This window comes from Bos grunniens, chromosome 6, assembly GCF_055505025.1.
Source record: "Bos grunniens cultivar Pamir isolate PY7600 chromosome 6, Bosgru_T2T1.0, whole genome shotgun sequence".
Lineage (NCBI taxonomy): Eukaryota > Metazoa > Chordata > Mammalia > Artiodactyla > Bovidae > Bos > Bos grunniens.
In genome coordinates this window covers 34528553-34543284 of record NC_141170.1, presented here as the reverse complement: position 1 = coordinate 34543284, position 14732 = coordinate 34528553, and the positions used below count along the sequence as shown (strand labels likewise).

Genomic DNA, 14732 nt, shown 5'->3' with positions numbered 1-14732 from the left:
ACTGGTGAATTTAGTTATAGTTCAAGATGAACAGTGACTTTCATATGATCATGAAATCAAGTAATATCATTATTATTCCTGCTATTATTTAATTTCACAACCTTCTAAGTGTAGAGCTTAGTGAAAATAAAATATTTTTAGCTCAAAATAGTTTTATAAGGATTTCCCCTTACTTGTGGTAGCTTCATTAGATGAAATAGCCTTTTCTAGTTGGAAAATAGCATTTCTCTCATCTTCACTGCTCACAGGAACCTGGTCCGGTTTCCTTGCAGTTTCATCTGTTTGAACAACCTTTAAATATATGAATACATATTCATTAATGATATCACCTCTTACACATAAGCTTAACTAACATATCTGCTTTTATCAAACAAGTCATAAAGAGGAAACATTCTATCTAGTTTAATTAGATTATTAACCATTATGGTCAAAAGTATTTTATACCTTATATTGGTAAATAATATTATTTACATATTTATTGTCTACTGCCTCACAGTGATATATAAACTCTATGAGAAAAGGAGTTTTTATCTGAGAGAATCTCAATATATCTAAAATAAACCTGCCTAAGTTAAAAATACTTACTGAATACTTTATAAGATCTGAGTTCATACAAATTCCTTTTAAAATTCCACATTAAAATCAAGTTAATATTAATCAATAGCTTGCAATTCTGAAAAATCAACTTCAAAACAAATTATGTATCTCTAACTAGTGCAAAGTTATTTTCTGTCTCAAAGAAATTGAAGAAATCCACAAATCACATAATATGGGCATGTAAAATATTTACTGAATGCTGACAAGAAGTTCTATACCAAAGAACATGTGTTCCTTCTTTATAGCTGCATGCTTAGGACAGCATATAAAAGTAATTTATCTTTAAGAAATTACGTATTAAACACAAGGTCAGAGAAGTTCAGATCAGTTCAGTTCAGTCACTCAATCATGTCCGACTCTTTATGATCCCATGGACTGCAGCACACCAGGCCTCCCTGAGGCCTACTCAAACTCATGTCCATCAAGTTCGTGATACCATCCAACCATCTCATCCTGTGTTGTCCCCTTCTCCTCCTGCCTTCAATCTTTCCCAGCATCAGGGTCTTTTCTAGTCAGTCAATTCTTCGCATCAGGTGGCCAAAGTATTGGAGTTTCAGCATCAGTCCTTCCAATGAATACTCAGGACTGATTTCCTTTAGGATTGACAGGTTGGATCTTCCTGCAGTCCAAAGGACTCCCAAGAGTCTTCTCCAACACCGCAGTTCAAAAGCTTCAAGTCTTCGGTGCTTAGCTGTCTTTACAGTCCAACTCTCACATTCATACACAAGTACTAGAAAAACCATAGCTTGATTAGATGGACCTTTGTTGGCAAAGTAATGTTTCTGCTCTTTAATATGCTGTCTAGGTTGGCCATAACTTTTCTTCCAAGAAGCAAGCGTCTTTTAATTTCATGGCTGCAGTCACCATCTGCAGTGATTTTGGAGCCCTCCAAAATAAAGTCTGTCACTGTTCCCATTGTTTCCCCATCTACTTGCCATGAAGTGATGGGACCGGATGCCATGATCTTAGTTTTCTGAATGTTGAGCTTTAAGCCAACTTTTTCACTCTTCTCTTTCATCAAGTGGCTCTTTAGTTCTTCGCTTTCTGCCATTAGGGTGGTGTCATCTGCATATCTGAGGTTATGGTATTTCTCCCAGCAATCTTGATTCCAGCTTGTGCTTCTTCCAGCTCAGGGTTTCTCATGATGTACTCTGCATTTAAGTTAAATAAGCAGGGTGACAATATACAGCCTTGATGTACTCCTTTCCCGATCTGGAACCAGTCTGTTGTTCCATGTCTAGTTCTAACTGTTGCTTCTTGACCTGCACAGATTTCTCAGGAGGCAGGTCAGGTGGTCTAGTATTCCCATCTCTGTAAGATTCTTCCACAGTTTGTTGCGATCCACACAGTCAAAGGCTTTGGAGTAGTCAATAAAACAAAAGTAGATGTTCTTCTGGAACTGTCTTGCTTTTTCGATGATCCAGCAGATGTTGGTAATTTGATATTCTCAAACCAAGAAACTAGCTACATCATTACTAAAATACTACTTCTTTTTTAAAAAAACACACCCAACTCACATTTTACATATTAAATATTATTATAAGTATTTGAGAAATATTAAGGAGTCAAGGAAGCAGTAATTTTTATTTGCCAGGATGTGCTGTTGATATTTTTGGCTGTGGCATCTGTTAACTAGGAGTGCCAGACCCTGAAGCTTTGGGGAAGCTGCTTCAAGGAGTTTTAAGCTAATAAGTCCTGTTAAAATTGTGGCTTATTTGCTCAGGATAATATATTACCCCTAAACTTCAATACAGAAAGAAGCAATTCAAGCTAGAAAACACTGAAGAGCAGTAAAGACCTGCAAAGTTATTGATGCATATTTCCTTGGTGGCTGTCTAGCAGTTTTGTCCATTAAAACATGGGCTAGGAATTTTTATAAAGGAATTTTGTTTATCCTTTCTGTACTTTTGTGACTGCAAGTCATGAATATTTCATTCAGAAAGTCCATTTACTTGTACAAAATGAACTACCTACAAGTTTCCTTTTCTCTAAAATAAAAATGCAGAGTGGAAGACTGCAAAACCATTTCCTACTTGAATTTTGCATGGAGGCAGTCATTACTCCACATTTTCCAGTATAGTTAAAGGATAAGGGGAACAGAAGAGTTCTGTTTATTGTTAAGGGTTTACAGTTTATTGTTACTGTTAAGGGTTTTGTGGTTTGTTTATTTTTTTTAAAGTGCATACAAAATGGGGTATGATGAACTGAAAAAAATATTTAGTATTTCAGACTTTCCTATTTACCATGCATACATTTCATGTTCCACCTGTATTAATAGTCCCTGTCTCTCTTTCCTTCCAACATATTTGCCTGGCAAAATTCCAACCCTTATTAAAATCCTATTCCCAGCTATTCTACAATAGCATCCAAGCAGCTAAACTGCCTTTTCTCCAGACTCATTTGGTGGAATACATTATTGGAATTAACATTAAGTGGATCCTAAGTATTGTCTCAAAATTATATAACATTTTCTAATTTCTCACTTAGCCCATGGCAATTATTCATATCTTTCTTTTTTTGCTCAGGTCAAACACCCTCTATCTTTTCCCTATCACTCAGAGCTATTAATGTTTCTTTTCTTCAACTAAGAAAACAACAATCTTTTTTTTCCCCTCTCATACTCAGAGCAATTCCTTATAAATCCTGTCAGGGCTACAGCAAAATATACACAAAATTCAACCTCTTAAAACCTCCCCTACTTCATTCAAATCACCATTATCTCTTGTCTATAATATCCTAATAACTTATTTTGCTTCCTCTCTCATGTCCCATATAATCCTTCTTAATACAAATGCCAAGGTCCTCCTTTTAAATATGTCAGATTGTACCCTGTGTTTTAAATCTTCAACTGGCTTATTCCATAATAAAACATAAAGTACTTATCATAACCCTCACTACCTCTGCAATCTCACTGTCTACCACTCTTCTCTTGCATAGTCTCCTCCAGAAAAATTCCAGCGTTCAAAGTCTTTGAAGGCCTTTCTCTCATCTTCTTGCTCTGCTGTTTGCACCGCTTTTTCACCAGATAATAGTATGGCTCACGCCTCATTTCCTTCAGGCTTCTGTTTAGACATAACCATATCAGAGAAGCTGTCCTCTTTTAGCTCACATCAAATGACACCAGCTCCATCACCTTTGTTTTACCTGCTTTGCCTTTTCTTATTAACTCTTCTGCCCATAATGCAATATTACATAATCACTGGCACTTTAAAAAAAACAGTCTATCTTTGGTCCCTTAGAATATAACTCCTAAAAGAACAAGAATTTTGTTCATTATGGGCTTTTCCAGGTTTAGAATGAAACTTGACACAAGAAGTAGTTCAATGACTATTTGCTGAATGAATGAACTTGTACACGTACCTTGTCGGACGGTTTGAATTCCTGAATCTTTACTTCAGAAAGAATATTCAACAGGGTATCTGCTGATAAGTCCTGATTTTTAAAACAGTAATTTTTATCAGCATATTCTTAAAATTCTAAATTCTAAACACAACCAAAAAATGGTACTTTAACATGCTAAAATATTTGAGTAATTTATAACTGTTTAGACCACATCTGTTTGTGACATTTACTTTTATTTCTATAGAAATATCATCCATAAAGGCTGGGAGGTGGGGGTGGTGCATGTAAAAAAGTACTTAATAGTCAACATATTAGTTGACCAAAATCTTAGTCTTTCCACAAATTCTTAAAAAGTTAGTTTTAGGACTGCTTGTGAGTATCACACAGAGTGCCCTCTGAGATCAGGAACTATCTCTTCAATGTTTTACAAAGTTCCCTGCAGAAAGTTTTACTCAATATACGGTGACTCAATAAACAAATGAATAAATAAGTAAATGGAATTCATATCTCCAGAAACTGGAAAATGTTTATATGGTTCAAGATAAACTTAGATGAATTTAAAGCTATATACGTTTTTATTATTAAGAATCTGCTTAGGAAAAACTGAGACATAGTGCTTTTGAGGTCACCTACAACTCTTATCACAAATTACCACTTTTTTCACAAGAAGAATAACTAACTGAATACCACTATCTTTACCAGACATTTATGGTATATTTTACTGTGTTTTAACCCCAAAAGGGATTAATCTACATTTTTATGTAGATTCAAAAGAGCCAGTGCTAGTTATGAATCTGGCTGATGTTCTCCCATTCAGCCTAGTACCTAAAAGTATAACCAGTTATTTAGCTCTGTTATGCATTTGAGGATGAAGATTCACTAATACAGACCTCCCTTTCAAATAAAACTGCATTAGATCCTTTATATATTAGTCAATGAAGGTAATGTCTAAGAAAAAAATGTATAAATGATAAACGTTAAGAAATGTTAATATGGGAGAGCATTTTCAGGTCTCCTGAGATGCACATAGGTTGATTTCACAAAATAAACCAAACAAATGTTAATAAAGAGAACCACTAAGTAATATTTAAAATTTGTTATGATATAGGTCACCTTCAGTTTTAAAAGTAATTATAATAGTTAAAGTTATGTAGGTCACAAACATTTTAAAAATAAAGATAAGATTTCTCTTACAAATATTTGTTTCACTATTTAAATTCAGAAAGAAAAATTCAACTTTCTTCTACTTAGTAATGCTGCAATGAGGTGTTTAACTTCTGCTATATTAGAAAGGGAAACACTACAACAAAATTAAAAGTTTATATCAAAGAATGATTCTTATAAAACACGTTCTGATGATACAATTAAGCTAGGTCTTCTAATTCTAATTATTTCTATCTGTTAGGGTTTGAAGAATATCTTACCTCTTCTGTAAATGGAATGCAATAGATTGTAGCATATAATTTTGCAGCATTTAGAAGAAAACTGAAGTGCCTTTTGAAATTAAAAAAATAAAGTGTGAGTGTACAATTTCAAAGATGTTTAATTCATCATAAACTATAGCCTTTAAAATGTTGAAGGCAAGTAATGTTCAGGATTATGTGTTTTATTTTGTTTTTTGTTTTTTTAATTAAGCAATGAAATTCTGGTCTAGATCAAGGCATTGACAAAGCTATAAAAAAGAAAACATTAGATGTTTATTTTCATAAGCACTATTATTCAGGTAGTGATCAAGACTACTCTGGGGAGAGAAGTGGCCAGAAGTAGAAAATTAAAGTATTGAAAGAAAATTCATTTTAATTCATAAGAAAATATTGCAAATTTGGTTTTAAAAGGTGTATAATAATATCAAACTAAGCAAATGAGTATGTTTAAAAGCAAAAAGGCAAGTTTTACAGAAGCAGCAGCAGGATAAGGTGACTAGAATAAGCACCAGAGGAAAAAATAAAGCACAGAGTTACTTGTTGAAAGTGCTTAATTAAGCTAAGTGCTTAATTAAAATGTGCACATAAAAGTGAGTGTGTGTGTGTTTATAAATGTGTATCTAATATAGACAGGATATACAGGTATTTACTCAAAGATCAACTCCTTTGAAAATTAATCTGAGAATATTTAGGCAGTTATTTAGTAATAATCATTCTCCCCCATATAAACAAAGTTTCTTATATACTGAGTTCATTAAATAGGAGAACATTAGTTTTCATTTTACATTTTTCATAAATAAAGTCAAAGAGATGACACTTTGGTTGCACTTTAGAAAAGATAAAAATAATGAGGTTATTTACCATGTAAATAAACAGATTTATCTATGTGGGGAGAGAATTGTGGCTTGTTTTCTTGGCCAAAATGCTATGATAATTCTTAGATTAAGATGGATGCAATATTTTAACACTAAAATGTTTGAAGTTTTTACCCTGCAATGTAAACCTGAACAGTTAAGAGGTTTACAATGAAGGATATATATAAAACTGGATATATATACTTACAAAGGTTCATTCAGATCAAATTTTAATGGAGAGGGGGGTCTCTTTGGTGACTGCCAAAACAAACCTAACAAAATGAAAAAATACGTTATTTTCAATTTCAACAGTCAATAATAAATCACATTAAACTTTCTTCTCAATACTTACTGCCATCTTTTAATCGTGTGTCCAGAGGGAAACAGTGAAGCAGCTGAAGAGCCTAAAGAAAAAAACTGAATTAAAAACAATCACTACTCATTATTAACTGAAATAAAAAAAAACATAAAAAGATATACAGTAAAGTCTCCCAATGACCCTGTACATCATCTGTCCATTCTCCTGTCACTGACCCTGACCCTCACTTGGAATAACCTCTACCTATTTCTTTATTAACATTTACATATATATTTTTTGCATCTATGACAAACATAAATATAGATTATTTTATCCCTTTTACACAAATGGTGGCATACTTTACATCTCATTCTGCCCCTTTTGGAGAAGGAAATGGCAATCCACTCCAGTATTTTTGCCTGGATAATCCCGTGGACAGAGGAGCCTGGTGGGCTACTACTGTCCACTGGATTGCAAAGAGTCAGACATGACTGAGCAACTAAACAGCAAACTGCTCCTTTTGAAGAGCTAATTCTTAAACAAACCAACCAAAAAATCCCGTAAAAATACATTGCATTTTTTATTTTGAAATGATACGATGTTTGAGATTTGCTTCAAAACCATCTAGGCGGAGGGTATACTAGGCGGCATATACATGAAACAGGATTTCTATGAGTTCTGTGATTCTGTGCATGCATGCCCAGTCATGTCTGACTCTTTGTGACTCCATGGACTGTAGCCTGCCAAGCTCCTCTGTTCATGGGATTTTCCAGGCAAGAATGATGGAGTGGGTTGCCATTTCTTCCTCCAGGGGATCTTCCCAACCCATCGATAGAACTCACATCTCCTGAGTCTCCTGCATTGGTAGGCAGATTCTTTACCACTGAGCCACCTGGGGTTCTATGAGTTGGTAATTGTTAAACCTGGGTGAACAATTTATGAAGAGTACATGGAGATTCATTACATGCTACTTCCTCTATTATTTCTGTGGTTGAATTTTTCCGTAATAAAAAAAGTTAAAAAACCCACAGACGATAAGGACACACACACACAAAAAAGAGTTCTTTAGATTTTGAGACATGACGTCACTGATAGTCATGGTAAGAATAATTTCAATGGCTGTGGGGAAAGAAGACACATATTGGGTAGAGATATGGAAACAGTGAGTACAGACCACTTCTCCACTCAGCAGAGCAAAAAAGAGGAAGTGAAAAGTAGGGTTAACTATAATTAAAAAATGTTTTAGAACAGATGAACTTATTTTATATTTCAATAGGTAAGAGCCTAAAAAGAGGGAGAGATGAAAGACAGTGATGGACACATTTCAGGAACTGTATGTAACTGGAGAAAGAATAACATCTAACATTTCACTAAATATTTATGGGCATTTATTTATGGGCCAGGTTCTATGGTAAATACTTCGCATAAATTAACTCACTTAATCCTCACCACTATACTATGAGTCAGGTACCAATTTATTACCCACATTTTACAATAAGGAAACAGACAAAATGTGATTGTTAGATTTAGATGGAGAAGGCAAAATTCCAACAAAATTTCTGATGGATCTCTATTCTCTCAATGTCTTGTTTTAATTTGAACAAAAAACTTCTTTTAAGACTGATTAAATGTATTCCTTCTCTAGAAGGAATCTGTATTTTAAAACCCATTTTGTACACAGAAAGACAAGAACTACTTAAATGCACAACTGACAAGCCAAGGAGTGGAGTTTAAACACATTCTACCTAGTGACTCAGATGGTAAAGAATCTGCCTGCAATTCAGGAGACCAGGATTTGATCCCTGGGTCAGGAAGATCTCCTGGAGAAGGGAATGGTACCCACTCCAGTTCTTGCCTGGACAATTCCATGGACACAGGAGTTGGTAGCTACAGTCCATGGAATTACAAAGAGCTGGAACGACTTAGTGACTAACACTTTCACACTTGGATCAGTAACATTCAGAAAGAAATTGGTTGTGTGTCCATCACTTGTTCTCAGTTAACTTATTCATTTCTGAAAAGGTTCCAAAAAGAAAGAGTAGACATTTCAGGTCAATTAAATGAATGTCATAGTAATTAAATGAGCCAAGTTTAGACTTTTTCTAAATGTTTTACAGTATACACATACCTTATGGTTAAAATATTTTTCAAACTTTAATCTTGCTAATTCTACACACTGGGACCAATTTCTAGGTCTTCTGCTAAGTAACTTAATCACTTGAAAACAGCCTTCTAAACTGTGTCCGGTTTGTATCTTCTAGAGTGAGGAAAAAACAAAACAAATACATGTCCAATTAACCACACAAACATACACATGCATTTCCCAGGAATTATTAGCCAACTTTTGAAGTGCTAGCTCATGTGCCTTAATTTATTATTTTCATATCAAGCTCCCTGTCTCTGTCTTTCTCCTTTCCCTCTTTCTTTTCTTTTTTGAGGGGGGAATGGGTAAATACCGCATGTAAAATTTTGACTCTCAAACTGTTTCTTATTTCACAAGTCATCCTCATGTCTGGCTAGCAACAAGTTAATACTATATATGTACTTATTATAAGAAGTGCTATGAATAATATTTTACACTAAAAAGTTGGCCTTTTTAGTGCAGAATTGAAGGAAAGTAAGAATGCAGCTTTGAAGCCGTCCTCACCGTGAGACTAATAAAATCTGAAACCTCGGCCTATTTCTGAAATTTTCACTAGAACTTACCTCAGTTTTTTCCAAAGAGCTTAACGATATTGTTTTATTATTTGTAGCTGTCTCATCATTATCACACCCTTAATTAGGCTGAACCATATGAACTGCTGTTCTGTGAGTCTAACACGGTAAAATAGTGGTAAAATTTTGGTAAAATTTTATAGTGGTGAACTATATGGTAAAATTCCATATAGTTTGACCAAACTAAAAAAAGAAGGGTTATTTGTGATCTGCTAACTTCAAGATTCCTCAAATACTTACTTACTATATAAATAATAACGCATAATCTATTTAAGAACATAAAATAAATTATTTACAGGCAACTTGAAAGTAAGATTACAATGACAAGATGTTGGGGTTAGCAGATACAAACTATTATATACGGAATGGATAAACAACAAGGTCCTACTGTACAAAACAGGGAACTACATTCAGTACCCTGTGATAAACCATAATGGAAAAGAATATGAAAAAGAATGTGTGTGTGTGTGTATATTTGTATATATAGAAAATGGAAGCATCTTACTATACTGCAGAAATCAACACTATACTGTAAATTAACTGTAATTCAAAATAAAGTGTATTGATTTTTACCTGTAAGACTTCTTCTGCAGATGGATATGTTTGCCAAAATTTGTTAAACAATGAAGGCTTCTGGGAAAAGGAACTTTCAAACTATAACAGAAAAGAGGAAAAAAATATTATAAATAGGAGTCTGCTTAAAAGATAGAAATACCATCTTTTCTACTTCAGAGAAAAATTTCTTATACAATATCTTTATTACCTTATCTCTTGCCCATTGTATAGTGTGTTCAATAGCAGCTGGAAAGGATTTTAGGGTACAAAATGGTATTTCTTCTTCTGGGGGATCCCGCTAATTTATAAAATATGACAACAGTTAGCAGCAATGACAATTTTTGATGGATTAAATTTACTTGAGTGTTTTAAGACCATTGAAAAATAAAATTAAAAAATGAAACAAATCCAACTTTTAAAAAATCTTTTTCCTAGGCATTAAGAGGAAACATTGATTCTTTTGACACGCAACAGACTTGTTCATATGGCAAGGTAACAACAAACTCCTCTGGTATCATGTAGTACCATAACAGACTACCATATGTAATTATTTTATTTTTCTCAAAGCATAAAGGTAACATTTAAAACTTTGTAACACTGTTTATTTTGAAAAGTAATTAGAGAATTGCTAATACAGTGCTCAGCATACCATGAGTTTCTTTCTCCAGGGAGAAACAATATTTGCAAACAGGAATCATGTGCTTTTGATGCTTGGTATGGTCTCTTACAGAAAGCATGTATTAAATAAATGACAGATGTCTTTGTTGTGTCATGTGAAAATGAAGAAATCCATATTTATTACAGGGTACTTTTGTACGTTTAGTCTTACTGGCTTACCCAATCTAAAACAACTAACTTTGTCTCTTTTTACTTGGGGATTTTTTTGTTGTTATTATAAAGAATTGTGCTTATTATTTTTTAATTTTTTATTTCATGGCTGTGCTGGGTCCAGCATGCAGGCTTTTTCTACTTGTAGCAGGAGGGGGCCGTTCTTTATTTGCTGTGTGCAGGTTTCTCTTGTTATGCAGCACAGGCTCTAGGGCACACAAGCTTCAGCAGTAGCAGAGTACAGGTTCAGTAGCTGTGGCCCATGGGCTCTAGAGAACGGGCTCAGCAGTTGTGGCACACAGCCTCTGCTGCCCCACGGCATGTGGAATCTTCCTGGACCAGAGATCAAACCCATGTTCCCTGCCCTGGCAGGTGGACTGTTAACCACTGGGCCACCAGGGAAGTCCTTACTTAGAGATTTGTATTTTACTTTGTTGATCTGTAAATACCACGAAATATTTTATAAGCCGAGAGGAAAGTCAGAAGGAACATTTAATTCTAGTTTTCTTGAATATGAAGGCACAGTCTATAAATCAATAGGAGAAGGTTTGGGAAAGATGTGGTAGTAGGAGAGAATCAGGACTTTCAGAAATTTGCAACATTCTCTATTTTGAAAATCTTCCACAATGACCCCGGCATATCATGATTTTCTCCATCTATTTTACTTCAAATCAAACTTATCAACTTTGTCTCTTATCATGTCTTTACTACATAAACTTCTGATTTCATGAGAGTAGAGGGGGAAACAAATTTTATTAAAATTTAAAAATTTTGCTAAACCATATATATCCATTAAATAAAGGGAATGTTTATGCTTAAAAAATAATATTCTTTCAATTTTACAAATAGGGCTAACCTTTTAAAAATTCTTTTTAAAGCCTACAATTATTTCCTAGACTAGTGATTTTTAAATTTAGTAGTATCTCAATATCACTTGTAGAGGTTAAAAAAAAAGTTACATCTATATCATTTATATAAAATACATGGGTATAAATGGCTTGGTTCCTCATATGGAGAAACTGAGTCTTCAGTAAGATTTTGGATGGGTCACTAAGGTTGTTAGGAAACTAATCAAGCAGCAATAAGAAACAGTAAACTCATAAGAATAATATTCCACAAAGACCAGAAACAAAATTCTGATGATTAAAAAATACATTTAGGGCTTCCAGGTGGCTCAGTGGTAAAGAACCCGTCTCCCAATGCAGGAGGCACAGGTTCAATCCCTGAGCCGGGAAGATCACCTGCAGTAGGAAATGGCAACTCACTCCAGTGAGTATTCTTGCCTGGGAAATCCCATGGACAGAGGAGCCTGGTGGGCTATAGTCCATGGGGTAAGTAAAAGAGTCAGACATGACTTGGCAAACAAAACAACAACAAGAAAGTAAGTTTAACTACATTTAAAAAAATGTCTACACATATATGCACAAACATCATTGGCAGATCAAAATCAGAACAGATTAAGGATGCTTAACCAAATGTGCTGACTGATAAAGAGAAACAGATCATGAGACAGAAAAATGATAAGATATAAAGAATAAACATTTACTTAAAAAACTGGTTCACTTACATGACTATTATAGGATTCAGTTAAATGAGGTACAATAACTTCAGTGTGTCCCTTAGTGCCCATCGTTCCAGAATCTAAGAGGGGCCGTAGATTTGCTAAGCATCGGCTAAGTGAAAAGAAGATAGATAACAAACAGAAGTTAGCAATAACAACGTTAAGCAGAGGACACTCTACCAATGTTTACTGACCATTACACATGCTGATCACTTCTTGGATATAATATTTTAGGAAACAGATACATTTCCACCAAAAACCCATTATTTCCATCCCCTTCCTCCCATAAACTTTGCTGCTCAATGTAGCAACTTTTGCCTCTACCTTCCATTACCAAAATTTAGTAGTTTTAGCATAAGATACACTATATTTATCTTGTTCTAAAATGCCTACAAAATTGTGGGCTTTTTTCCTTCTGGGTTAACTCTTAATTAATGTATTACTCTTTCTTGTCTTGCTTTCTATTTCTTCTTTGGTTATTTTCTGTATTTTCTGACTCTCTCTCTAACTATATATATATAAATAAAACTCTCTCTGTATATATCTATCTTACTATAGGCTTCCCTGGTGCTCAGAGGTAAAGAATCTGCCTGCAATGCAGAAGCCACAGGTTCTATCCCTGGGTTGGGAAGATCCCCTAGAGAAGGGCATGGTAACTCACTCCAGTACTCTTGCCTGGAAAAAATCCCATAGACAGAGCAGCCTGGCAGGCTACAGTCCGTAGCGTCACAAAGAGCTGGGACACAACTGAAGTAACTGAGCACAAATACACCTTACTATATCTTTTCAACATTTTATTTATCCCAAACCTTCTTTCTAAAGAGTTACAATATCTATATTCTATATACTTTCATTTCTTAAAGTTTCTTTTTGTTTTTTTGCTGGCCAAGATTACAAACTTTCCACTATAATCTCAACTGGTAAATATTCCTGCTAATAAATCTGCTCTAGCACTCTAACATTAAAGAGTCATATAAACATGTAAGAAAGATTATATAAGGTATGTACATCACAGTCATTTATTCATCTACTTATTTAAAAAATATTTACTGAATGACATCATGTATTGGGCACTGAAGATAGAGTGATGGGAAAATAAATAATAACAGGATAAATGATTTAGTGAGAAAACAAACATTAAATAAATATGCATGTCAATAAAAATAAGTGCTATGAAGGAAGAAAACAGTATTGTGAAAGATTATCAGAGAAAGATCTAATTTAGAATTTAGGGGTTAAAGAAAGTCTGTTTGAATAAAGACATTCAGGCTGAAACTAAAAGGATGAGGGGAAAAAAACTAAAGGAAGTGAAGAGTAAGTAGGTAGATTTGGGCTTGACTTTTAGAATATAAACACAATTTCTTGAGATTGAAGCAGAGTTATGTGCAAGTCCCTGAGGTGAAATGTGTTAGATGTTCCCCTGTAAGAACGCAAACAAAGAACATATAGCTAGAATAAAGAGAGCCAGGGAAAAATTGCAAATTTTAAGCTGGAGTCATGGACAGGTGGCAGATACTCTATGAAAAAAATTTAGGTCATTTTAAAGATTTACAATTTTATCCTATCTATAATGGAAATCACCAGAAGTTTTGGGTTCAAGAACTATAATAGGAATATAAAGAATAATCAGAAAATTCAGTAATTGTTCAATAAATAGGTATAAAAAGTGAAGTAAAAACAAAACAAAGACAATCTCTATGAACCTGAATTTTAAGAACATACCTGTCTACATATCTCCTGGCTTCCACATTATCTAATGCTGTAATAATTATATCCTGCTTAGTATAGAACTCATCATTGTAAATTGCCTCAGTGGCTGAACATACTTTGTTCAAATGTGCATCTATTTTTAACTGAGGATTTATTTTCAGGGTTGCATCAGCAGCAGTACAGCTTTTAGGCTTCTAAACAATATATAAAAACAGAGGAAATAAATGTTAACAGGAAAAATAGACCATGATTGAACATATACAATTTACATATGAAGAATAATGTAATGAGACTGGTTTTCATTTTTAGTTTGTGAAAATTATATTCGTTGTGGTCATGCTACATTTAATACTGCATATTAGAATTAATAATTCACACATTATTATGAAAAATATAAACAACCTCTATTTTATAGCTATGTGCTTTAGAATTCTTAAAATATTAGTTACAAGTAAAATTAAAAGAACATTTTTCTCTATTAATGAGATTTGAATTGGTTAAGTGCCTACAAAAAGTTTTGAACACGTTCAGCAAAATATCAGAAATGTAAGTTCTGCAGAAAATGAGCTCAGAGGTATGGTAATTTAATATTTTGGTACTATAATTTTTTGAAAAATTTTACCATTTCTGGATGGATATATTTAATAAATTGTTTCAGTTATTTTTTAAAATCACTGGTGTCATTTCAAGTGTTACAAACTGTAAACATTAGAAGTTTAAAGCAAACAGGCCTTAATAGTTCTTCTATAAGTAAAATGCACAAAGTTCAGTGGATGAATATTATGACATAAATTTTAGTTCATTAAAGACCCTGTTACTTAGTTCTTTATATTTGGATAGGTGAGCCA

General features: G+C 33.8%; 1 protein-coding gene across 1 annotated transcript in view; it reads right to left on the bottom strand.

Annotated features, from left to right (window-relative positions):
* UBA6 (ubiquitin like modifier activating enzyme 6) overlaps positions 1-14732 on the bottom strand; it is an 87277-nt gene that overhangs the window by 9053 nt on the left and 63492 nt on the right. The window contains exons 19-28 of the mRNA XM_086405579.1: positions 13897-14078; positions 12181-12286; positions 9994-10083; positions 9804-9884; positions 8644-8772; positions 6570-6621; positions 6426-6489; positions 5364-5433; positions 3958-4029; positions 174-291 (exon numbers count right to left, since the gene is read on the bottom strand). Coding sequence (XP_086261705.1) covers positions 174-291; positions 3958-4029; positions 5364-5433; positions 6426-6489; positions 6570-6621; positions 8644-8772; positions 9804-9884; positions 9994-10083; positions 12181-12286; positions 13897-14078 — 964 coding nt within the window. The remainder of the gene's footprint in view (positions 1-173; positions 292-3957; positions 4030-5363; positions 5434-6425; positions 6490-6569; positions 6622-8643; positions 8773-9803; positions 9885-9993; positions 10084-12180; positions 12287-13896; positions 14079-14732) is intronic.